Below are 25,172 nucleotides of genomic sequence, written 5' to 3'. Positions count from 1 at the left end.
GTGGTACATTTTCAGGTGGAGCTGGTGGTTGATTAAGAGGATGTGGTTCATGCAAAGCTTGGTTAGCTTGTTCACCAGCTATTTTGTTCCTCCTAAACTTAGACACTAAATCATTCATGAAAGTTGAATTTAGAGCAGTCCCAACCAAAATCTCAAACATATCAGCATCAGGGAATGTCCTAAACATCCTAATTATCCCACCATCATCATCTATTGGCATATGTTTGCCTCTATAAGCATAAGCAAAAATAGGGTTCAATATAACTATTCCCTTTTTTTTTTTTTATAATTTATCTCCAAATTCTATGATTAAATTCATGAGGTTGCAAGTATCAGGGTCCACTTCAATGTCAACATTATACACCTTATACTTAAATCTCAACATAATCTTGTCACTCATTTTGCAAAATTAGATTAAACTACCTTAATTTAAACACAATAAAACATCACATACTCAAGAACAACACAAATTTAAACCTAGGTTCAACATTTAAAAAGTAACACTGTACCATGCAAACACAAAAACACCCATATCGAATTATATATCTAAAAAATACAAAATTTAGCACGCGAACATGATCATATGGAAATCGAGACCCAACAACAATTACAAATTGTACTCATAATCCAACAAATTAAACAAAGATACATACATATACTTATTTCATACAATTTAAACCAAAAAATTCCAAAATTCCAAAGAGTAAAAAGCATTAACCTTTTGAAATCCACAAAATATCGCTAAATTTCCAAGGATTTGGCTTCACTCGAGCGTCAATTAGGGTTTTAAAGAAGAAGAAGAATAGGGGAGAGAGTGAAGGAGATGAACGATCAAAATTTTTGTATTTAATGTTGTTGGTTGGGCTTGGAGGGACTATTAGTGACTGGGTGGGGGGAGGGGCATTTTAGTCAAGCCAAGTCAGACCAAAAACGCTGTCAACTAATTCTAATTAACATTTACTTAACGTTTAGGTTACTGTAGTTAATAGAGAAAAGTTTAGGTATATCGCTGATAATGAAAGTTTAATGAGGTGTATCATTGATTAAAGTCAAAACCTGGAATTTATCATTGATAATTTCCCAAACGAGAAAAACACTCCGCTAAAGAATAGTTTTGCGCATTCTAACTCACAGTTGCAATAAAAGCATTTACACAAACACAATGCTAATGAGCTACAACACCTACGAGTCACATTCGATGTTATATATGATCATCTAAAGCACACTAAATTTATTAGGTTATCAAATACTAAAACAATTTTTTTCTGAGCAATTTCTTCTAAAGACGACACGTAAGTAATAGGCCATACATTTAACAATACCCTACAAACTTCCATCCGAATCAAATTCTTTTCCAATCTCCGACTCTCTTGCGTAGGGACACCCCCAAAATCCCGAATACTAATGAACTTCATCTGATTTATAAAGACAACAACCCCCTCAATATCCAAAGATCCTTTCTTCCAACATTTATAACCAATTTTTTTCCAAAAAAATCCCAAAAAAAATGGATACTGAACTAAAAAACCTCAATCAAAATCATTCTCATGAAGAACAACAACAAATCGACAATGGCGAACAACCCCTTCTCAAATCCGATTCAAAATCATCTAATCAAAGCACCAACAAAACCACAGAAAAGCAGGTGACAGCAGCAGAGTTAGAGGCGATGGAAAAGAAGTTCGCCGCGTATGTTCGGCGCGACGTGTATGGGCCAATGGGTTGCGGCGAGCTTCCGGTGAAGGAGAAGGTTTTGCTGGGTGTTGCGGTGGTTACGCTGCTGCCTCTTCGGGTGGTTGTTGGGATGACAGTGCTTGTGATTTACTACTTGGTTTGTAGAATTTGTACTCTTTTTACGACGCCGCATCGGCCCGAAGAAGGGGAGCCGCAGCAGATGGAGGATTATGGTCATCTTGGTGGGTGGAGGAGAGAGGTTATTGTTCGATGTGGGAGATTTTTGTCTAGGGCTATGTTGTTTACATTAGGGTTTTATTGGATTTCTAATTCTTCCAGGATTTATGATCAAGAGAAATTGAGTGATGGGGTAAGTATTGATTTTTATTTTTTTGATTTTTGAATTCAATTTGTTTGTAATTTTGTGGGATTTTAAGTTGGAGTTTTGAGACTTGTGAAATTGTTTTTGATTGCTTTTTTGAAAGAAGTTTCTATTTGATTGTATATTATTCCAAATTTTACTGTCTCGTATTCTAGTTAAATTTCTGTTGGAATTTCACATAAACAATGCATCAAATTATGTTTGCTCATCTTTTTTCGCTTTGATGAATTACCAAAGTGCGGCTTAGAATTTTTGTAGAGTATGCTAATTGATAAATTTCATATTCTTGTATTATTACCGTAATTGCTTAGTTAAAGCAACTAATAATGTGTAGTTAGTTACCATGATTAGCAACTAATTAAGGAAAAATCTCTTGTACCAAATTAAGGATGGAGGGGTAACAATCGTAACATGTTTTGTTACCATGGGTTTCAGAAGGGTAATAGATGGCGGTAATGGTTACTTAGGTGTGTTACTCTAATTTGGGTAGAAGATAGTTATTCTGCATTGGGTTCGTACTTGGGATGATTGATTTTCACTTTCATCTATTTTTATTTTTTTTGTATTTTTATTTTTTATCATTAGATCATTAATCTATAGCCTATAGTTGTACTGTCATTTAAGTTCTAAAATAGGTTTTTCAGTCTCAAGGAGAAGGCGTTTGATTTTCAAATGCTGTCTTTTTAATCTATAGCCTATTGCTGTCATTCTTGTATTATTACCATAGTTACTTAGTTAAAGCAACTAATAAGTTAATTGTTACCATGATTAGTTGCTTGGTATAAGTCGTATATCTAAGGAAAGAATCTCTTGTATCAAATTAAAATGGAGGTGGATAACATGTTTTGTTATCATGGGGTTCAGAAGGGTAATAAATGGGTGGTAATGGTTACTAGGTGTGTTACTTTAATTTGGGTATATTATAGTTACAGCATTGAATTTATACTTGGGAAGATTGATTTTAATCTTTTTTCTATATTTTTTATCATTAAATCATTAATCTAAAGCCTTTTGTTTTATATTGTTTTTATGAGGTTCTATATTGGGATTTTTCAGTTTCAATGAGAAGGCGTCGTGTCCTGCCATCATGCTTTAATAATCTTGGCTACTTTTTTATTTTTTTTATTTTTTTTTTTTTTTTTGGAAGGGGGAGGGGGTTGTGGTAAGGAATAACATAATATTGGGGTAAAGGCTTCAGTGTAGCCCATTGTTACGACTAGATTATGCTGAGAATTGTTGATTCTAGCTCTCCCTTAACTCCAGCATATGGTTATGGTTATCATATTGTATTAGCTATTTTTAAAATATCAATGCAAACTTAGAGTGCTGACGTCTATAATATCAAGCAATCTTTTATGTTAATAGTATCAACGCTAGTATGCTACAGCTTATAAATTTATCTGCACATAACCTCAAAAGACCCTGTATGTTTGAATGGATGGAATCATTGTTTTAACATGCTGTGATGTCTGCATCCTGCCTTACACCTAGTTTGGATAGCTTTTTCTGAAAGAGAAAAGATGTATGGGAGGCATATGTTATCAATGATATAATCAGGTGCTTGTGGTATTAAAATTTTGCTTCTATAAGTGAGTTATGCTTGTGCTTATACCAGTATTTTTTATTGTTATATAGATTCTAGTTTGGTAACCCAGAAAAGAGTTGGTCTCTAACGTCTGTTCTTTTTCATTTACCAGAGTGATAGCAAAGATCAATTAGAAAGCTCCGAAAGGCCGGGAGTAGTCATATCAAACCATGTCTCATATCTGGATATCTTGTACCACATGTCATCTTCATTTCCAAGTTTTGTTGCCAAGGTTGGTTGATTTACTTTCTTGATTGATTCTAGTTGTCCCATGTATCTCTCTTTTTATTCTTTAAATTTTCATTACCTTAAAGCCTTTCACTGACATGTGACTGTTGCTGATATGACTTATAAAACTTCTCTGCTGAAGAGATCAGTCGGCAAACTTCCTCTAGTTGGCCTCATCAGGTTAGCCAAACATCTTTTCATTACTGTATTTGAAAGCTTTTGAGCAAGTTGTCTTCGGCATGTGTTATTTCAACTGTCAATTCCCTCTTCTGCCTTTCCTAATCTTTTACAATTAGTGCAATTTAATTTACGGAAAACAATTGTTGAATGCTACTTAAAGGCTGTGAGTATGGACTTAATTATTGAGCATCTAAGATGCTGTGAATTTGATCCGAAAAACCTTGAAATGAGCATCTTTTGTTTTACTCTGTTGCTTATGTGCTTTGGTTGATGCTTGAGATCAATTTAGGATTTCATTGCTCTATTCTCTAGAATTGTCTCAATTTTCTGCCATTACCATTTAAATTTTATCAACTAGGCCAAAATGGTCTTTGAATGTCTTCCTATTTCTTGCTGTTTGTGCTGTCTAATCTAGAGGTCACTTTAGGGAGCACTCAGAGAGTCAGATGATTGGTTGTATATTTCCAATTACTTGTAAGTGTGATTGATTATGTGCCTTGTAGATATCAACTTTTGGGCATGATTACATGTACATCAGTTGCATGGGGTCATCATACATTTAACTGTAGGCGAGGCTGATTAGTCATTTAGTCATAATGGGTTTTGGATAGCTTGAGCTTGTACTATATTATGGTTTTACAAAAACTTGAACTCAACCTATGTGATTAATTATTCTGGGTATTTGGTGTCCTGTCTCTCTCTTACTCTGATTGTCCAAGGCTCTAAACCATGTTTGGACTAGTTTTTATATTTTTGCGTTGATTCCTGTCTACAGGGTATATTCTGGCTCTAGAATTAAGTTGATTGTCCTCTAGTATCTTATAGCGCTGCTAGCTGCTTTTATTTATCTATTTATTACTAACCTTACATCATAACATTAATTAGAGTTTTTCCATCCTCCACAGCAAGTGCCTTGGTTGTGTTTATGTGCAACGGGAAGATAGATCATCAGACTTCAAAGGTGTTTCAGGTAAGCGTGTTATTGAAAACTTAAAGATGTTCCTTTGTAGATTTTTTTTCATGGTTATCTTTAATAGCCTAAGGCTTTTTATTATTTAGGTGTTGTGACAGAAAGAATCAAAGAAGCACATGACAATAGTGATGCTCCATTGATGTTGATATTTCCAGGTTATTTCATGTTCCCCTATAGCAATAGTTGTCTTAGTTACTGTTTAATTGAGACTTGATTATGCTTTTTGAAGCATTAGTTTTTAATAGTCATTGACAGTCACAATACTACTTGACTACATGCTTTTTAAAATATACGAAGTAAACTAATTGTGATATTTCACTCATCTGTGTGATTCCTTTTGATTACATTGTAGGATAATAGATATAACCAAATATTTTTAGAACATTGACGAACTCCTCTCTTATCTATGCTATTTATCATTGCATGTGCTAGATGCCATTTGGACATAAATTTTGTTTTCTTATGTTTGATAGTAATTTGGTTTTCCTATTATAATTACTTGAAAGTATATGTTTCCCTTAATTTGTTACCATCCTCTCCTTACTGGTACCATTATTATATTGCACGTGAAAACAGAAAAAGTCTACCTATCACCTACAGCTACTAATCTTACCATCTCTATTCATAGCAGTACTACTGTCACCACCATCTATCACACACCTTCTTCATTTACATCAGTCACGTCATCCATGTACCTATTGTAATAGACCGGTATTATTGCTAACTTACTCGCGCAAATAACAGGAAAAATAGAGAGTAAAAAGATTGATTCTTTGGTTAAACTAGATACTCTGATTTTGTTGTAAATTGATTGAATAAGAAGAAATAATAAAGATGGAAGCTTGAATATTGATTGAAAATGACCAAAAGGGTTACAATGATAGGTTAATAGCTTTAGGCTATTACTCCACAATAGCTTGAGGCTATCACTCTCTATCAATGGCTTCAGGCCATAACTCTCTAAGGTTTCTCTTCAATACAAATTTTTGCCTCTCTTCCCTTTTTATATTTACATTCTTCATCCCTAGGGTGATTCTAGACTAAGTATCGCTAGAGAAGGTTTTGATCTTAAGATGTCCATGTATCCGGTCCAAATCGTTGATTGATCTTAGATTTTATTCATGCTTTTTCTTAGGTTACTGAGGGTCATCTTTCTGTAGAATTGACCTCTAGGTACTACTGGATACTGGGTTATCATCCTTATCTAAATAGGCAGAGCACATAACAAGTACCTCTATATCATTTGCAGAATTGACCTCTAGGTACTAGCTGGATACTGGGTTATTATCCTTATCTAAGTAGGCAGAGCGCATAACAAGTGCCTCTATATCCTCCAGTTATAGGCTGAAGGTGGAGGTTCCACTTGTTATTATGAAAACTCTTCTTTCTCTAAAAGGTTGGTTTCACCTTTTATCTTGCTTCTTATTGAATTTGGACTGAATTAGTTTTCATAACAAAAAATTTATCAGTTCCTTATTTTCCAAAACCCAGCCAATTCTATTATTCTGTGCAATAGTATAAAAATGCGGCCATTACGTCGTGAACCGGCCAGTTTGTAACAGATTTCAGACTTACCTGTCCGATGTGTCCCGCTTTAGCATGACATTTTTCAAATGGCCGAGATTTTGTGCAAGAGATCAGGTCCTCGGTGGTGACGTCATATGCACGCAAGGCCACGACAATTGCTACTCTAATAATTAGATGGTTGCTATATTAATTACATTTAAATAATTTCTATTTAGTTAATTAGTTCATAATTCAATAATTCTGTTATTAAGGGAATCTAAGTTTGTTAGGGGGAAGAGTGTAGAATGGAAGCTTGTAGAAGCTCTAAATAATATAAATATAGGTGCATGGGTATAGAGTAGTAGATCCAGAAAATTGTGTTGTTAAGCTTAGGCTTATTTTGGGAGATCATCCTTCTTCTCGAATTGAAGGAAACCACCATTGTTGAGCTGGTTAATAGCTAGCTTAACAAATATCCATTGTATTGTTTGGTTAATAGCTTCTCAATACAAATATCCAGTTTTATAATCCTTAATCTTCTGATTTTCCAGTAGCTAGAATTCAGTTCCTAGCATTTTGGCCGATACAAACGGTACAAATTTAATCTCTTCCGTATCGAATCTTATTGACTCAAATTTGGTTAATTTTCGGAAGCAAGACTCACTTTTTTATGCAAAAAGAAGGATAAAAAAAATAGAAATGGTGAAACTCCATTGAAATGGATGAGTTCTTAGATGTGAACCAAAAGAAGAGAGAGAAGGTGTATTGTGGGACAATTGTAAAGCAAAAGTCACGTGTAGAGGGGGAATGAAGTCATGGGTTTGGTAGGGTTATTTATTTATTTTATTTTATGTGTGACAATACTACAATAGTGGGCCAGTGGTTATCTGCTATGACAAGTGGGCTTTTTTATTTGTTATTTGTGTTTTTTTAATTGTTGTCAATGGATAAATAAAACATGAACAAGCTTGGAGTATGTAACTATGTATGGTTTTGGTTTAAAAGTCACAAATAATATTAACTAGATGAAACCCGTGCGATGCACGGTTTGTTTGAATTTTTTAAAAACAAAATATATATATATATATATATATATATATATATTTTTTTTTTAATGTATGTGATAGATTTTGTTATTTTATTCGTTGTATATAGTATATCATTTACTATTTTTATTTTATTTATTATAAAATAAATTGTTAATTTATTCGTTATATATTTAGATAAAATTCCTAATATCAAAAGATAATATTTTTATATTTAATTTTTGTAAACTTTAAAATCTCATTTGCCAATTTTGCTTATGTGGCATTTGCATTATATAATTCTAAAAGAAATTACAAATCACTTATTTAATTGGTTATAACTATAATTTATAATCCTATATGGTGTGTTAAGAAATTTTAATCTTACGTGGGGAAAAAAATCTTCTTTATATTTATATATACTAGTACGTACCCCGGGTGTTCCGAATACCCATTTTAAAGAGTGTACTTAATTGTGGGCATGCTTTGTATTATAATTATAATAATTATTATTAGTATTTATATTTTTTTAATATATTAGATACAAAAAGAGAGTAGAAACACTACCAATTATTCTTTTTTTACGTTTGTTATTATTTTCTGTTTTTGCAAGTCGGACTATATTCACTTTGTCTACTATGACCAATGTTTGTGAATTATACATAAAAAATAATATAATTAAGATATTATGTATCAAAGTTCTATGTCGACATCTATGCTAAATTTTAATGGAACACTAAAATAATGGAGGAAGTATAGTTTTGTGAAAAGAAGAGTGCTTCGGTTAAAAAAAATAATAAAATAAATTAAAAGTTAAAAGTAATTTTAACACGTAAAATCAACAGATTATATTATTGGCCTAATTGGACCGTTTGTAATATATGGCCGGTAAATGGGTTACGGAGGCTTTGTAAAACCCATAAAGTTCTAAGACCTTGCTAACATTGCTAAATTTACTTAAAGATTCCCTTGTACTATATAGTTCTGTTGTGTGACTTGTGTCCTAATTTTAGTAGTTTTTACTTCTTTAATTTCATTAATAAAATCACAAACATACATAAAATTCAAATATAAATGCCAAGTATGGCTGTCTCATGCTGCGAGATCGGCTTTATTTATTAGTGATATGATATTAGATTTAATTTAAAACTCAAATATAAATTAGTTTCAAATCCTAAATTATAATACTTGGATAAATAAATTTCAATTAAAATTCTATCGCTACAACCGCAACCCGGTCCGCGTCCAACACATCAATACTATTACCATGACAGCACAGCCGTTCTCGCAACCGCGACCGAAACCGCATTTTTATACTATGATTATGTGTTATTAATAATCATCAAGGCTTGCAAATTGCAATGCTTGTTAACTTCTTGCTAGTGCTTTGTATTTTTTTTTGGTTCTGTTTTTCGGGGAAGGGGGAGGTTAGTAAGTGAAACATTTTTTGGATGTCCTCTCTCAGTACCTGAGTGGAGTCTCAACACCATTTTTCTTGCACTCTGAACCCCAATGCGATACAAACCCCGGCCAAGGCTAGGGTAGGATGAATATGGTACAGTCTCCACTTAAGCATATCTGATCCTTAGTGGTGGCTAGCATGAATATATATTGTTACGAGTATGATCAATTTGCGCTGATTCATCATGCTGTTTATCTTGTGATGCATTTGCTTTTATTTGTATTTTGTACCTTACACGTTTGATAGATGATTATTTTTGTAGAGGGGACAACTACAAATGGGAATTTCCTTCTTCCATTCAAAACTGGTGCTTTCAGAGCAGGAGCTCCTGTTCTTCCTGTGATCCTTAAATATCCATATCAAAGATTTAGTCCTGCCTGGGATTCGATATCTGGAGTGAGTTTTATGATTTTCATTTTTTTTCATTGTTTTATTTTTAAATATATAATGAAACTCATAATAGGATATCTTATCTGCAGGTACGGCATGTAGTTTTTCTCCTGTGTCAATTTGTGAACTATATGGAGGTGATGAGGTTGCCTATCTATTACCCTTCTAAAGAAGAGAAAGATGATCCCAAACTATATGCCAGTAATGTACGGAAGTTAATGGCTGATGAGGTATGATTTTCCCTTTGACTTCTTATGCAGCTTAGTACTTTTGTTCATTTGGAATTTATTCTAAATTTCTGCTTGATTTGAACCTTTTCAGACTTATCTAATGTCTGTGAGTTGAGTTTTCTTTTTTTTTTTTTTTTTTTTTTTTTTTTTTTTTTTTTTTGTTTTTTTTGGCTGAGTTTTCTATTTCTAGTTACGCTAATAAGCATTGTTGTGCTGTCCAAACTAAGTTGTGGTTGCAATTGTCAAATTAGATTAAATTGACAATAAATTGTTTGTGCAATTGTAACAACTGCTTAGTACATTGGTAGCCTAAACATGATTTTTTGGAATACCCGTGGTGATGGAAGAAAAGATAATAGAGATGTTAACAGAAGAGAAATGTTCTATTTAAGATTGCTTTCTGGTTTTTTTTTTTTCAAAAAGCATTTCCAATTTTAATGAAGAGATTACAAATCATATCAATTTCTTAGGATTTCCCAATTAATATTGATCAAAGCTCCTGCCACCTTAACCCATACAAAGGTCAATGGTGCTACTGGCCTACAGACATCAATGTAATTTTTGCGACAGGGAAAGAGTTTGAAGTTATAAGTTATAACTAAAGATGCTATGCATGGATTTCAAATGAAGATAGTGAATAATACATGAAATTTAATAAGTTTACAATCTACTTTACTGCAATAAGGTTTTGTAAATTAAAAGTAAGGGGGCATTTGGTTTGCATAGGGTAAAAGGAATGGAATCACGAAAGGGATAGAGAGGAAATGTAAAGCAATTTCCTTTAATGTAACATCTTTCCACTACGATCTTCTGCATGTTAGCAATGCCTCGTCATTTCTTCCAGAATTTTGATTTGTAAAAGGGAGGAGAAAATGATGTGGATGTAAATGAGGAAAGGGGACAATTTCTTTGTATATACATTACATGTGGATTCAATGAGAAGGTTCTTAAAATGAGAGTGCAAAAGTTTTTTTACTGAAAATGCATTTTTTTTTTCTACTAGATGTGCAAATTTGATTTTTGAGTTGATAAAAAATTTCAATTAATACAAAAAATTTTGCAAATAATGTTCAAAATTTTTTCACATCAAATTTGGGTCATTTTCTTTTACACATTTTGTTAAAAAAATATGCATATTCTGTATAAAAATTATACACAATAGCATTCTCATCCTTCTCATTTTAAGGAACTTTTTTCATTTGTTGTATCTTAAACGAATATGTATACTATTTGAGTTTTTGTTACAAACTTAGGTTGCCTTTTATTTTCTCGAATTACGGTTCTCATTACCCTCTAATATGTATTTAATTTGGAGAGAGTTTGTTTGGAGTGCTCTCACAACATAAATTAGTGTACTAGTATATTACTGCTATGTGACAATTTATGCTCAAAATTGTTGCAGACTAGCTTGAGGCATAATGCCACTTACTTTAGCCATCTGCTCCAAACAGCCTGTTATATCTATAGTTTCAACCTCTTTGATATCTCATTTCTCGATTTGTTTAGCTTTTGGAATTGGCCAAAGTAGTGAAGTTATTTAAAAGAAGTGAATAAATGAATAAACAGTGAAAGATGTGCTTGCATGAGATGTGCTTTGTTGATAATGGCTTTGTATCAGCTCCCAAAAGTTATTGATCAATCTCTTCTTTTTAAGCGTTTCAATTCTTGATAGATCTCTTTAATGAGTATTACCGAACTTAAGTATTTAATCGGTGCCTTGAGGGACTTCTCAATTCTTTAGGTTACCATCTATTAGCCTATATATTTTCGTAAAGATCAAAAAAATTTCATATGACATTGTTCATTGGAAAACAGGTTGATGAAAAAGTGTTGAATATAGAAGGAAAATTTGTCAGAAAGGTCCTTTTAAGTGGTTGAATTTGTCAAAAAGGTCCTTAAATAAAAAAGGTGGCAAAAAACGGTCCTTATATCCCATTTAGGTTGTAAGGAGGGACCTTTGACCGGATTCCAGCGATTGACTTTATTTTTCCATCACGTGTTCAACACTTGGACTTTTTAAAAAAACCTCTTTTTGTCTTTTATCCCTTTTTCCCATTTCCCTTCAATTCCAACCCCGTCTTTAGGATCCGAGTGAATGAAACAATGACATCTTGGGTCTTGCTTTTCCATTTTTGCTTGTTCTTCACCATTATCAGAGAAAATATTAGCAAATTTAGGGGGAAAAAAAAATTAAAGTGCAAACAACATAAAAAGACGGGGGGGGGGGGAGAGAGGGAGGAAATAATGGGGAAAGAATTAGGGTCAATTGGAATTGGAGGGAAAAGGGAGAAATAGACAAAAAAGGGAGGGGGAGGGGGGGTTTAAAGTCACGTGATGGTAAATGGCTGGTAAATAAAGTCAATTGCCGGAATCACTCTAAGGTCCCTCCTTACAACCTAAATAGGATATAAGGACCTATTTTTTCCACCATTTTTTTTTTTTTAAAATAAATTGAGGACCTTTCTCACAAAGTCGACCTCTTAAAAGGACCTTTCTGACAATTTTGCCAATATAGAATGTATAAGGCACCTTATAATATTTTCTGAAAATAGCTATTTTAGTCTTTTTTTGTTAAGTGTTGTAAAATATCCTGGCAAGTACTCAATGTCTTTAATGAGTATTACAGAATTAAAGTAGTGTCTTGGGGGATGTTCTGCACCCGAGCAAGATTGATAAAGGAAAGGGCAGCTTTTTCAGCTGTTTAGTTTACCAACTAGTAGCTAAAATTTCTTTTTTCAGACCAGTAATTTTCATAGAGATCTGCTTCTTTTCAGCTCCTTCATTGCCAACAAGTGGGATCAGTTAATTCATAACTCATCTAAGTCGCTTAAACACATTGCCAAAGTGATGTGTTATTTTGGTTAACTCATTTGCGCTAAACATGTTATCTTAATTTCTTAGCTATCTAACTCTGATACATTGCATTGGATGGTTTTTTTTTATTTTTTTTTTTTAATCTTTGGTCAAATCAAACATACAATGTCATCAGTGAATGATTCAACAAAATTCTTAAACTGAATCTTTTTATACCATGGTATGTTATTATTTCTAAAACTAAAGCACCATCTGTGAGCAACTGAGCATTGTGGCATCTTTTGCTGGTTTACTTTCGGTGTCTTATTTTCGAAGCATTTCGGTTTCTTATGATATTTTCATGTTCATGTGCAGGGTAATATGACACTATCAGATATTGGATTGCCTGAGAAACGGATATATCATGCAGCCCTCAATGGTAATAATAGCCTGCGTAGTGTTTCCCGTCCGAAAACCGATTGAATCTATCTCATGGCCTCCTCAATTGATTCCTAGATTCTGTTAGTCTGACATATTGATGTTTATGAGTGTACAGCCATTGCAGCTGTTTGATATATACTCTAAATAATTTAATAAACTGTCTGGTGTATGCTGTGTATATTTATGTACTGAAGTTGGTTGAAATTATTAAAGACGCTCTTGTTTTTAATTTTAATTTTTATTTTCCTCTTAAGACTTGTGAATACACTAAATCTGAAGCGACTTTCTCGTGTTCCTGCAGGTTTTTTATGTCAAAGATAATTTGGGTTCGCCTCTGTATGTTCATTGTCTTGTGTTTGTTTAAAGAAGTTATAGGGGGGAAAAGAGGAAAATATACACATTAACATCTTAGTGCATTCATCTTTGTCCTCTAAAGAGCATAGAGTGCTGAAATATGGGTTTCTGTTTATACTTTGCCAACTTTGGTAACAAGGATGGCAAGCCAGCGCTCGTAACCACAGTTCTCCCATCACCTGAGGGTTTGGAAATCCAGGATGTACATCTTCTATATGAAGTGAAAAGCCTTGTGTCTGTATTTTTGTCAGGGTTGTTTTGCTTTTGGTTTTTTTCTGAGCATCCAGGAAGTTATGCTAGTTTTAACATAGTAGCAAAAGATTTGATGCTACTATGGTAGTGAGGGAACCTTGTCATGGACTCGTGGAATAGGCTATTGAGAGAATTCAACTGTTTGACAAGGAATTATGGGGGTATGGGATGTGCTAGATGTGCATTCCCATGCTTGTACCTTGTACTAACATTACAGTGGCTCCACATTGTTGATGATACCCGTACAGACCATCCTCAATGTATAGATAACAGGCTTCACAATTAATCGCGAAATAGACCTCCATCCTCTTTGTTTCGCATAAAATTTATCATTGCAGTTTTGCTCATGCATATTCCATCAATTGGCTCTTATGTCTTTTACTTCAGTAGTCATTCATAGTTTGTGGTAAGAAAGATTTGATTAGAATAATTGGAATTTATTTTAGAGTTTCCATTTTCACTCCTAATATAATATATATGTAAGTTAACAGTAATTCAATTATTATATGTCAGCAATCTTTGATCTTGATTGTTGGATTAGAGTTTGAGCTCCATAGGTAATTTCTTTCTCATCCATAGCCAATCTTTAACACACGAGGTGTAATCGATTGGGTTACAGGTGTGTGGAAGAAGTGAACACAGTTGAATACGTTTGTGCCCTAACACATTGCTCATAACTGCATGCTTCCTTTACGGCTCATTTCACCCTGAGCACCAAGAATGTTGGTGGCCCTTGCCTATTGCTGAGAAGAAGTTTGTGGTTCTCCTTGTTTAAGCACCAAGGATGTTGATAAGTTCACTAAATATAGGGTATTGTATTGGTAATGGAAGGCTAATACCATTTCTCCTAGTAGTTTCAAGGCTCTAGGTGATGCGACTGCAAAATCTCTGGCAAATTCCTACACTAGGACTCGGTATTGGGATTAAATTTTTGTCTTAATCAGAGTTGTGAGTTAACAGTGACCTCAAGGTAAGAGATTTAGGGGTGTCCATAATTCGGATTAAAACCGAAATTCAATCCAATGCAAACCGAATTATCAATTTGGATCGGATTCGAACTTTAAATCGGATCAGATCGGATTGAGATTTTTTGGAAATTTGGATTTTCGGATTGCATCGGATTGACCCTAATTGGATCCAATCCAAACCGAAAACCGAATTGTAAAATTAAGCTTGTATAAATATGGATTTCTTTGTTTTTTGAAGTTTAACTCAAATACTTACTACTACATAAAATAAATTAAGGAGACTTTGTATTAATTAATTAATGACTTGATGTTGAACTATTTATTTTAATCATGATTTTGAAGCCTTGTATTAATATTAAAGCTTTTTTATAATTGTATTAGGCGCTAAAAAATAAAGTATTATAATTCGGAATTTCGGATCGGATCCAAATAACCGAATTTTAATTCGGATTGGATCGGGAGAGAAATTCGGATCGGATCGGATTGGAAATTTAAAAACTGAATTATATTTCGGATTGGATCGGATTTGGACTAAATCCAAACCGAAAACCGAATGGACACCCCCTAAAGAGATTTATGGCAACGGTTAATCTTTTGGGTGCTATCCTCACAATTTTTTCACGTTATCGCTAGGTATTTATAATGTCGTATTGACCCTAAGTTTATGCCTAGCGAACCATTAACTTAAAACTATCGAACAAGACCATGTCCTTATTGTCAACTCAAAGGCAAACACATAACTAGAAATTGCAAAACGAACAAGATCAAGCTGACATGCAAACAATAGACACGTCTAAAATGCATACCTTCGAAAAATGTCTGTGTATCAAGCATTATTGTGTTCTCTAGTCGACCTCTATCTAATGCATATGATCGAATATCACGAAGACTAATCAACGTTGCTAAGTTAATTAACTAAAGTTTAACAAAGAATTACACACCATGATTACTGAAATATTATAATTCTGAAGAATTGAGCTAACTAGAAGTTGATTTGACATTAAAAAGACCATTAACTTCTGGCAGCTAGCACTAATTTTTTTGTGGTGCTAACAGTTGCCGCCAGAATTGACAATATAAAAAACTCCATCAGGAGGTAATGTTACAGGCAAATAGATTACAGTAGTGGAATGCAACACAAACCAGTAAATAGAGATGACTACTACAAGATGGGGAAACCTTAAAAATCACATAATTACAAAAACAACTTACATTGAATTTCCCCGCGAACTTCTCCTAGAATCTTACAGAGATACAGAGCTAAGATTAGCATAAAATATGCAACTAAATGATTCAGAATAACTCTATAGAAAACCCTACAGGATATTTTTTGCTTGCTCTTTTTACCTTTCGGTTAGTGAACGTTTTTTGGAGCTCTTGAGTTCACATGAAGGCAAACAGCTCTTTAATGGTGAACGTAGGAACAACGAAGAAGCTGACAATTGCCTTTGACGCATAGAGATTGATGATAGACAACTGAAGGCATTCTTTAGTCTTTTCTTATCATTATCATATGTCACCAAACTGGCATCTTCTTGGACAGCATTAACCCTTAGTGTTTCAGGGAGTACACAATTACATGCTGAACCTGTTGAAAAAATCCCACGAGGAAATATGTGAGAAAGATGCAGTTATACACTACAAAACATCATTGTATGTGTTGTGTGCCAGGAATACATACCTATCTTGGCTAGTCGATTAACCCATTTGGGGATCTTTTTCCCAGTCAACTTGTAGCACACATCCTTGCAGAAGTGGTTACAGTTTTTGACAATCAAGTGGTATGTGTCTCCATTGTAGCTTGCAGCATGCCTTTCCATGAACTCTCTGACTTCCTTCGCATCTAAGCACGTTGTACCAATTAATATTGATTTTCTAAACTTAAAACCTGGGCATTGCCGTGGTTCAACTTCAAAAACACCACTAGTTGGGTAATCATGAGCTCCAAAAGCATATTCTACACCATGAACTGTCATGAGGAAAAGGTTAAATTATTCTCATTAATTTAAAAATGAGTTACAGAGAGGAGAAAACACATAATTCATATAAAACAAACAATTAGTTACTACTACTAGCAATGCATCAGAAATAGACAAGCAAAATAAGTCAAATAGCTAGATTTTTATTATACATCTAAGCAACTGTCAAACTCTAGGAACTAAAGCTAAACTAGAGAATCAATCATGCAAAATACATCAGCAACATTAGCATACCCATAAAAGGGACACGAGTAGCACATATACCCACGTGGTTCATGCAAAGAGATACAACTGATATTTTCTGCATTTTAGGCTTTTCTGTTGCTCTGCTATAGATGTATAGAGATATTATTATTACACCACAAATTTCAAGGGTTTCCCTGCTAGAATAGAATCAAAGATTATAGCAGGATCGAAACTACAAGTATCCACTGTAAGTTGACACATTAACAGTTCTTCCACAGTTCCCACAAGACAGGAAATCGTCATAAACTTTTCTCATTCATCGGCTACAGAACCTGTTATTTAGTTGCATAACTATTATTTTAAAAAATATTGTCAGATTAAAAGGGAAATGAAAAGGTTAACAAGCAGTGGTGTACAAGACATAAAGTAATACAAAGCATTAGTGCATGACAGAATTTAAAAACAGATGATACACGAAATTTAAAAAAAAAGTCACAACAAAAAATTAATTTATTTAGGCTGGGTTACGGTAGGCCAGTGACTCCCAGTGTAAAACACATCGCTTAAAATGAGCCACAATGATTGGGAGTAGTACTAGGATGGGTGACTTCCTAGGAAGTCTTCATGTTGGTTCATGTAGCCGACCCCACTTATAAAATTAAGGCGTTCAAGCAGAAGAAGAGGCTATGTGATTAATCGAGGATAAAATCCAAAATTAATAGTATTAAAAATGTATAGGGAAAACATAACTTTTGGCCATCTTATGGTAATCCCAACTTTGACTGAGATTTATAATTTGGATATATTCTAAGACAATTCAAAAGAGTGAAACATCACTTGAAATTACTACCTCCGTTAAATATTAGTTGCAACTTTGGGGTATTATTTGTGAGATATAAAATAATCTAAAGTTGCAACTAATATTTAACGGAGGTAGTATAAAGAGAATTCAACACTGAAATTTAGAATTATTCCAATTCCCAAGTTAACAAAATATGATTAATCCAAGTTCAAATTGGCCATGCAATTTTCTCAAATATAAGTATTCAATCCAGAATATAAAACTCTAATTTTTTTTGGAAACTTACTTAGTAAACACCATATCAATGATTTTCTAACAAAGAGTCAAAGGTATTGCAGGTTCCTATTTTTTATATTGAGTACCACTGTTTCAATATAAAAACTGCCACAAAGAGCATGGATAGAAGAATCAATGTGCAGTTTTCTAGAATGAAAAATTTACCCTTGTAGAAATTGTGTAAATGGGAAACTGATTCTTATAGCTTACTCATTTTGTCGTTTATGAGCAAAAAGGAACCTTAGAAAGTTCATGAGAGAAGATAACAACCATTGGCATAAAAGAATGCATTTAGTCATTTGAATTATGCATAAAACTAGAGTAGGCATTTACCTTCCACACCAGAATGAAAAATTCCAAGGCCAGCCCAATAGAGATATCCATTCATGGGAGTTAGGTCATAAACATTGAGGTAAACAGGAGTATTTCCTGGATCAGGGCTAGATGATTTTGCTTTGGAAAACAAACAAAATCGTGTTGCTGATTTGCCCCTTAAACGTAAAGGCATTATAGACTTCCATCCTTTCTTTGTTCCTAATTTCATGGTTATGATGCCAATGATATCTCAATTTCTCCAACTACAGTTGAGATCTGCATACATAAATTCATCAAAATCAGTATTTAAATGAACAGTAGAGACAAAGGCAACTTTCTTTTAATTGGGTTTTCCCTGTTCTTTTTACCATTTTGTAACAGAAACAGCTTTTCAATAATATTTCGGGAAGTTCATAAATCATGAGTACATGTTCGTCCACACTGTGAATGCCAAACAATGTATAGATGACTAGTTGCCTATTAACACCAAAATGAAGATCCACACATTTTATAATCTAACACAATAATAGATCCAGCATATAAATAATAACCAGTGTAACACAAAGGCAACCAACTGGTAGCTCCCATCAAATGGCTAATTCTGACTTACTAGTGTACTAGATGCTACAACATTTTATCACTCTACATGATAAGGGATGCTCAGGTGCGGTAGCAGGGAGCACTCTAGGTAACAGAAATACTAACACGCATCCATAATGTGCGCATGAGGACAGATCCATCAGGGTGACAGAGAAACAGAGAACTCTGGATAATAAGATAACTAACACGCATTGGTTGCATCCATAATGAGTGCATGAAAGCAGTTTCATTAGGCTGATAGAGAAACAGAGTTTATCCAGAAATCATGATACCAGCACAATTTTGAGAAACGTATCCAAACAGATACCACCCTCCCCCCCCCCCAACACACACACACACACACACACACCCCTACCCACACTTTTTTTTTTTTTTTTGTTCTTCCCACTTTATTTTATTTATGGCAAGCACCTTCTACCATCTTAACCCCATACCCTGTAATAGACTAATTATTTTAGTTTTGTATTTCAGATTTGACAAGGCAAGTAAATAAAGATTAACGGCTATTTCACCAAATGCCACTGAGTAATTTCGAAATTCACCAAATGCCATCGAACTTTTCAAAATTCATCAAATGCCACCAAGTTTTAGTATAATATCACCGAGTGCCATTAATGACTGACAGTCGTTAGTTGACCGTTAGTTGACCTCACCACTTACCACGTGTCACCTTCTGATTGGTCCATTTTAAAAAAAAAAAACCAAAAATATTTAAAAACTTAAAAAAAAAAAAAAAAAAAAAACCCAAAACCACCATTTGCTGCCACCAGCCCACCCTGCTCCACCTGCGCGCCAGATCTAGCAACACCCACCTAAACCTCGAACCACCCTCCCCTTCCCCTAAACCACCTTAACCCCTCCCTAAAACCCCCTCCCCTCCCCTCGAAAAACACTCCCTCCCCATCGGCCGGCGCTAAAACCCTCTCCCCGACGCCGACGAACACGATTTTCCCCACCCCCTGCCGTCTCCACTCCCTTTCCATTAAAACCGAACCCTAACCCTAACCTAAGCTCTTCGACCAGGGCGAGAGAAGAGGAAAGAGGCACAATCCTTCAATCTCTTTGATGGCTATGGTTTGTGGGAGTTTTTGGTGGTGGAGGTTGGCTGCGGTAGCCAGTGGGTCGCGACGGGGGAAGAGGAGGGGAAAGGAAGGGGAGCCGGCGGCCGTCGGCACGCCTGCCGGTGCAGGTCCCGGCGGTAGGGGCTGGGGTGGTGGCTGGGGTTTGGGTTTTTTTTTTATTATTATTATTTTTTATTTTTTAAAATATTTTGGTTTTTTTTTTTAATTTTTTTGTTTAATTTTTTTTTAAAACGGACCAATCAGAAGGTGACACGTGGCAAGTGGTGAGGTCAACTAACGGTTGCTAGTCATTAATGACACTCGGTGATATTATACTAAAACTCGGTGGCATTTGATGAATTTAGAAAAGTTCGATGGCATTTGGTGAATTTTGAAATTACTCAGTGGCATTTGGTGAAATAGCCGAAAGATTTATGCTTGATTCTTTGACTAAAAATGGCAAAGGGGTAAGCTTGAGGCCATAACTCTCAAGGTTTCCCAATACAAATTTCTGCCTATCTTCCTTCTTCTACTCTCTACCCATCTATACTACTAAGCTAAGCAAGTACAACTTTAATTGTTACCTTTACTAACTTTTGTCTTCATCCCTAAAAGCCAAGATGGCAGCTAATAAGCCAACATAGCAACTACTGCAGCTTTAAGGTAGTGCTTCCCCTTGTGGTGGTGCGTTAGCCTACCCGTTTTTCTGCCTCTTGCTGCCCGTATGAAGAACAGGAGGTGTGTTGGCCAGATTCATTACATACCCCTACAGGCCTACAATATATACTCCTTTCAACTTATTCAATTTTACTTTAAGTACTTCTTTCTCACACCCACCCACCATTTTACACCAAACCTCTTACTTTATCCACCTTTTTCTGACACACACTCACTTATTTAAAACTTTCCTAGAAACAACTGTCAGCAATAAGTAGGTAGAACAAAAAAAAAGGGGGGTAGGATTATATCCCACTGCAGGTTTATCGAAGGATTTCCGTATCAACAAGGAAGCTAGAGAAACCATCACATCCTGCATTTTAAAACCACACCACTAATCACATAAATCAACTAAAAGGCAAGCCTTATGCTAAGATTTCTGTACTAAATCTACCCAAAACCAAGAAATTCCAAGTTTCTCAACATGAGAAACAAAATATGTTTCTCAATTGGCAAACTCGTAAATAAATGCTTTTTTTTATTGTTCATCGGCAAAACTGCTACTTACGGTTTTACCCCAAGTAGCGGTTTTGCCTGTAATTTTACAATTTAAATTTTTGAGGAACAAATTTTGCTTCTCATTTGGAGAAACTGAGGCAGCCTACCCAAAACCAGCATATCTTAATTATCCAGTTTCAAAGTCAGTTTCTTACCAAGAATATATGAAACATGGGTTTATATATATATATGATAACTAACTACAGTCTTCAAGTTTCTGACTCCCCACCCGATTAAACTGTTCCTTTGTCCTAATCTATTCTTCAAACAGTGTGCCTGAGGGATATTTTACAAGTAAAAGAAAAAAAGTGAAGGAAGTATGTACTGTATACATAGAAGGGACACAGAAGTCAATTACATGAGGATAGAAACGACCAAAATATAAGTATCAGTCACGTTCAAGACGAAGAGGATGTAAAAACCAATAAAAAATAAAAAAAATAAAAAAACATAATAAAGCCCAAACCTCTATTAAGTACAATAGCCACACATACTGTCTTGGAAAATTCGAAGGAGAAGCAGGGGCAATATTAGTAATCACTTTCCTATCTGTATGGATTTTTATTGAATTTACCAAGATAATCTAGCTTGAATCAGATGATGAGGAGAAGGTACGGGATAAAATTTCCATTACGAAGAATCATAACAGACTGTTTATGAAAGGATGAGACATGATGCAAGATTACACGAGTGTGGTTGTCAATTTCTAGTGCTAAGAGGAAGGAAGTAGGGTTATAATGGCAGCATACATGTTGATTAAAGATTCGATCTTGATTGGATAGTTACAAATCTCAACCATGGTGCCTAAGAGAAGAAAAGGAACCAATGTGCTCAAGGAAAGAAATTCAGCGACTTGAATAAAGACTAAGGTGCTAATCAATCATCACAGAACAACTAATAATACATAGCTTGAATACTAGATGCAGATTATGGAAAAAATACAAGCAAAAGCAAATCAATACAATTTTTTAGCCAAAATAAATTCAAAAGTTTTACAGGTTTGACGACAAGCACACTTTGACCAAAACTGGTGAAGAGGTGATAAAATAGTTATCCCACACCACTAATCACCCACATACAGTACAGTACATTTTACCGAAAAAAGTTCCTTAACTTGGATACCCAAAATGCAGATGACTATTTTCACCCTTACTAACTCCTATGCTGTTATGTTCTTTATAGTACCATGAGTAAGTTGTCTAAGCTATCTAAATCAAACAAACCACAATGTTATCAGAGTGTGATGTTCAACAATATTGTAGTTGCATGAGCTGTAAGATAAAACCAATCTCAAGAATCCAAGATTATTATTGTAGTTGCATGAGCTGTAATATAAGACCAATCTCCAAAAAAAAAAAAGACCAATCTCAACAATCCAAGATTATTAGAAATAATCTACTACCCTAGTTTCAATGATAATATATTGATTGGGACAAGACAGGCTAAGTCTGACCATATCCAAGTCTTTATTTGAACAAGCAACTCTGACACACTAAGCTGATAATGACATGTTTTGAATTTCCTCAAGCAGTTGTATAGAACAAACTTGTCCGTTTGATTTAGAGGCTGCCACTATGTCTTAGTTGAGCTATGGATACATGACATTGTGGATTACATTCATGCAATAATTACAGCAAACAACAGCAATTAGAATAAGAACTAAACCTTCTTTTTCCCTAGAACGATGTCATACAACATAAGAATCTAAATGGCTTACCATATGCTGACATTTTCTTAAAGAAGAAAAGTATAACCAATAAAATACATAATTAGTTGAGGTTTCTTTATTAAGATAAAATAATATTTATTTCATTTAATAAGTTATAAATAGTTGGCTAATGCTTGCTAAAAACCGAAAACCATAGTACAATATACACAATTTTTTAAGTCAAACTCAAAATAGTAAGGTTCAACCAAATTCAGCAATTTCCAACTGGCTCTGACAGGTCAAAGAAACATATTAAAAATAACAATTGAAAAATCCGTTCTCAATTAAAATTTCCAGCACTAACTAACAATGGTCTGCACGTTCATCAGGAAGATCCTACAAAGTGGTGGACAAGCAATACTTTGTAGCAAAATCAATGAACATGAAACAACACAAAAAATTAGAATCACTCTAATGGTTTGGAAAAAAAAAAAAAAAAAAAAAAAACCATTTTTTTTTTCCAAACTTAAATTAATCAATTGACTTAAACCCCAGTTTCAAGCAACCACGGATAAGAAATTCTGAAATCTAAAAGCCACTGTTTCATGAAAATGACACGATTTTTTCCCGTGCGAACGGAGCCACATAGAGCAATGATGTAGACAGATTCGATCCGAGGTCTTGGTTACCACCCCGGCAAGACTTTAACCAACTAAACAATCAAGGTAATTGACATCCACACAAAATATCACAACGTGAGGCGCAAATTGAAGGTAAAATTACAATGCAAGAACAGTGAAATGTCAACCAATCGCTGAAATCAGAGCTACAAGCTTCATATCAGCAACAGATGCTTCAGATCTCAGTTGCATGAATGAACTAAATTTGAAAACTACCCACCTCAAAAAAAAAAAAAAAAAACAGAAATTCAAAAGATAAACTGCACTGTTACTAAAATAGTACAAAAAATGAAGATAATTCAAAGAATAAAAATTGAAATTGCGCCCAGTTGGAAATACAGACAAAATACTAAGGAAATTCAAGAGAAATGAAACTTACAGTGTGTAGGAGAAAGACAAAGTTGGAAAGTAAGCACCCATTTGCATATTCTCAAGTTTCAACCAAAAAAATTTGAAGTGGGGTGTATTTTTTGAGCTAAGAAGAAAAATTAATTAACGAATGAAGAGAAAATGTTGAGGAATTTCAGAGGAAGAAGCGAAATCCAAGAAGTTGGTGTGGTAATCCTCCCCTCGGTCTACTTCTCTCTCTATTTTCCTCTGAAAAATTAAGGCTTTTCTGGGTTTGTGGGTCTTTTGATTTGTAGCCTAATAATACGGAGAGAGGGACAAGAGGGAGCAAGTATTGTATGAAATAATAATGGATATAATAATGAATGACTCGACATAACTAACCTGATCTGAATTAGCCATATCTAAATTTGAATTGTAGTTGAATTAATGGACACGATTGTGAATTTAATGTGATATGTATGAAACTCGGGTTGAAATTTAAATTGTTTTAATAATTATTAAATAAGGGGATTAAAACAAGAAAATTGACAGATTTAAGTTTGAATTGACTTACTCATAACTCATTTTTTAATGGAATATATTATCATTCGAAAAATTGATATAATCCAAGTAAATTCAAATGACACCATGAATTAGATTAATGATCATGATTGGAGATAAAATATGAACTAAACCCATAATATTTAAATCGGATTCGTTTTTCAACTCCGAATTGCAATATATAGTCAAACTAAAGCCCCAAACTAATTGAATCATATTTCACCGAAGACATCATGAATCAATAATGATCATATTTAATAGCTAAATGTTTATTCATATTAAATGAAAGATTGTCACCTTTGGCTGGTTTTTGTAAAAGATAAAATGACCTTTTACATTATTTCAAAATAATGTCATTGGAAGGGGAGGGCATTTGCTTATAACAAGATGTAGCTGGTTGGCAACTGATTTTAGCAAGTTAAATAACACATGTCACAATTTAATTGGTTGTGCTATTTTCATCTTACCACCCTTCTCTTTATATTATGATTGGTTTCAAGAGTGGGGGAAGGGATGGGTGGTTACGAGATTTAGGGTGGTTTCATTGCATGATTATTTCTAATGACCAAAAAAGATAATGTGCGTTAGTCATTAAGGGTACATGGTGCATTTTTATGAAAACTCGAGGGTATGCAGTATATTTTAAAGTCTAGGGATATAGGGTGAATAAACTGAAAACTCGAGGGGAATATGGTGAAAAAACTCTAATTTATGCTATTTAATTCCTAACAATATAATTTTAATCACACCCTATCTACTCTCCTCCATCGATCATAATCCCTAACCACTATCCACCTCCTTTTCGGCCTTTATCCCTAGCCATAACCCCATTGGTCAAAAAACACCACCCCCTGTCAACTCGACTGCCCACAATCCACCACCAACCCTGAAAATTACAACCAGAAACATTTGATATCTTTTAAGAGTTTAGGTGAAGAGGTGTCACAACACGAGGGTTATCGATTTGGAGCTTGTTTTTCAAGGGAGACTAATGTGAGGATGCACGAAGTTGGTATTTGTTGTGGGTGAGCAAGTGTGGTGAGGCGTTGATCGAAAGTAATAGTGTGGGATTGTAA

The 25,172-nt window shown here is 34.3% G+C and overlaps 2 protein-coding genes across 3 annotated transcripts; one reads left to right on the top strand and one right to left on the bottom strand.

The window, feature by feature from the left end:
* Positions 1–1,278: 1,278 nt before the first annotated feature.
* LOC110686386 (lysophospholipid acyltransferase LPEAT1-like) lies at positions 1,279–13,800 on the top strand. 2 transcript variants are annotated; one of them, XM_021862993.1, is made up of 9 exons: positions 1,279–2,044; positions 3,754–3,873; positions 4,012–4,049; positions 4,955–5,019; positions 5,109–5,177; positions 9,278–9,411; positions 9,495–9,635; positions 12,804–12,867; positions 13,171–13,800. In XM_021862993.1, exons 1-9 carry the CDS (start codon positions 1,508–1,510, stop codon positions 13,188–13,190), a joined length of 1,188 nt encoding a protein of 395 aa, XP_021718685.1. In that variant the 5' UTR covers positions 1,279–1,507; the 3' UTR covers positions 13,191–13,800. The 2 variants fall into 2 exon arrangements, with proteins under 2 accessions (XP_021718685.1, XP_021718683.1); XM_021862991.1 differs by lacking the exon at positions 13,171–13,800 and having other exon boundaries at positions 1,285–2,044; positions 12,804–13,102.
* Positions 13,801–15,389: 1,589 nt separating this feature from the next.
* On the bottom strand, positions 15,390–23,897 carry LOC110686385 (deSI-like protein At4g17486). Its single transcript, XM_021862990.1, has 4 exons — positions 23,585–23,897; positions 18,020–18,277; positions 16,125–16,412; positions 15,390–16,031 (listed from the first exon to the last, which is right to left on the bottom strand). Exons 2-4 carry the CDS (start codon positions 18,228–18,230, stop codon positions 15,787–15,789), a joined length of 744 nt encoding a protein of 247 aa, XP_021718682.1. The 5' UTR covers positions 18,231–18,277; positions 23,585–23,897; the 3' UTR covers positions 15,390–15,786.
* Between the last annotated feature and the right edge of the window lie 1,275 nt (positions 23,898–25,172).

The sequence above is a fragment of the Chenopodium quinoa genome, unplaced genomic scaffold (assembly GCF_001683475.1).
Source record: "Chenopodium quinoa cultivar QQ74 unplaced genomic scaffold, ASM168347v1, whole genome shotgun sequence".
In the NCBI taxonomy this organism is placed as follows: Eukaryota; Viridiplantae; Streptophyta; class Magnoliopsida; order Caryophyllales; family Amaranthaceae; genus Chenopodium; species Chenopodium quinoa.
This window is presented reverse-complemented; position numbering and strand designations above follow the sequence as displayed.

Coding starts and splice junctions, on each gene's coding strand:
- LOC110686386 (XM_021862991.1), top strand. CDS start 1,508: ATGGATACTGAACTAAAAAACCTCAATCAAAATCATTCTCATGAAGAA. Junction 5,020..5,108: donor AGACTTCAAAGGTGTTTCAG/GTAAGCGTGTTA, acceptor TTTATTATTTAG/GTGTTGTGACAGAAAGAATC. Junction 5,178..9,277: donor ATTGATGTTGATATTTCCAG/GTTATTTCATGT, acceptor TTATTTTTGTAG/AGGGGACAACTACAAATGGG.
- LOC110686385 (XM_021862990.1), bottom strand. CDS start 18,230: ATGAAATTAGGAACAAAGAAAGGATGGAAGTCTATAATGCCTTTACGT. Junction 16,413..18,019: donor TTTTCATTCTGGTGTGGAAG/GTAAATGCCTAC, acceptor TCCTCATGACAG/TTCATGGTGTAGAATATGCT. Junction 16,032..16,124: donor TAATCGACTAGCCAAGATAG/GTATGTATTCCT, acceptor TTTTTTCAACAG/GTTCAGCATGTAATTGTGTA.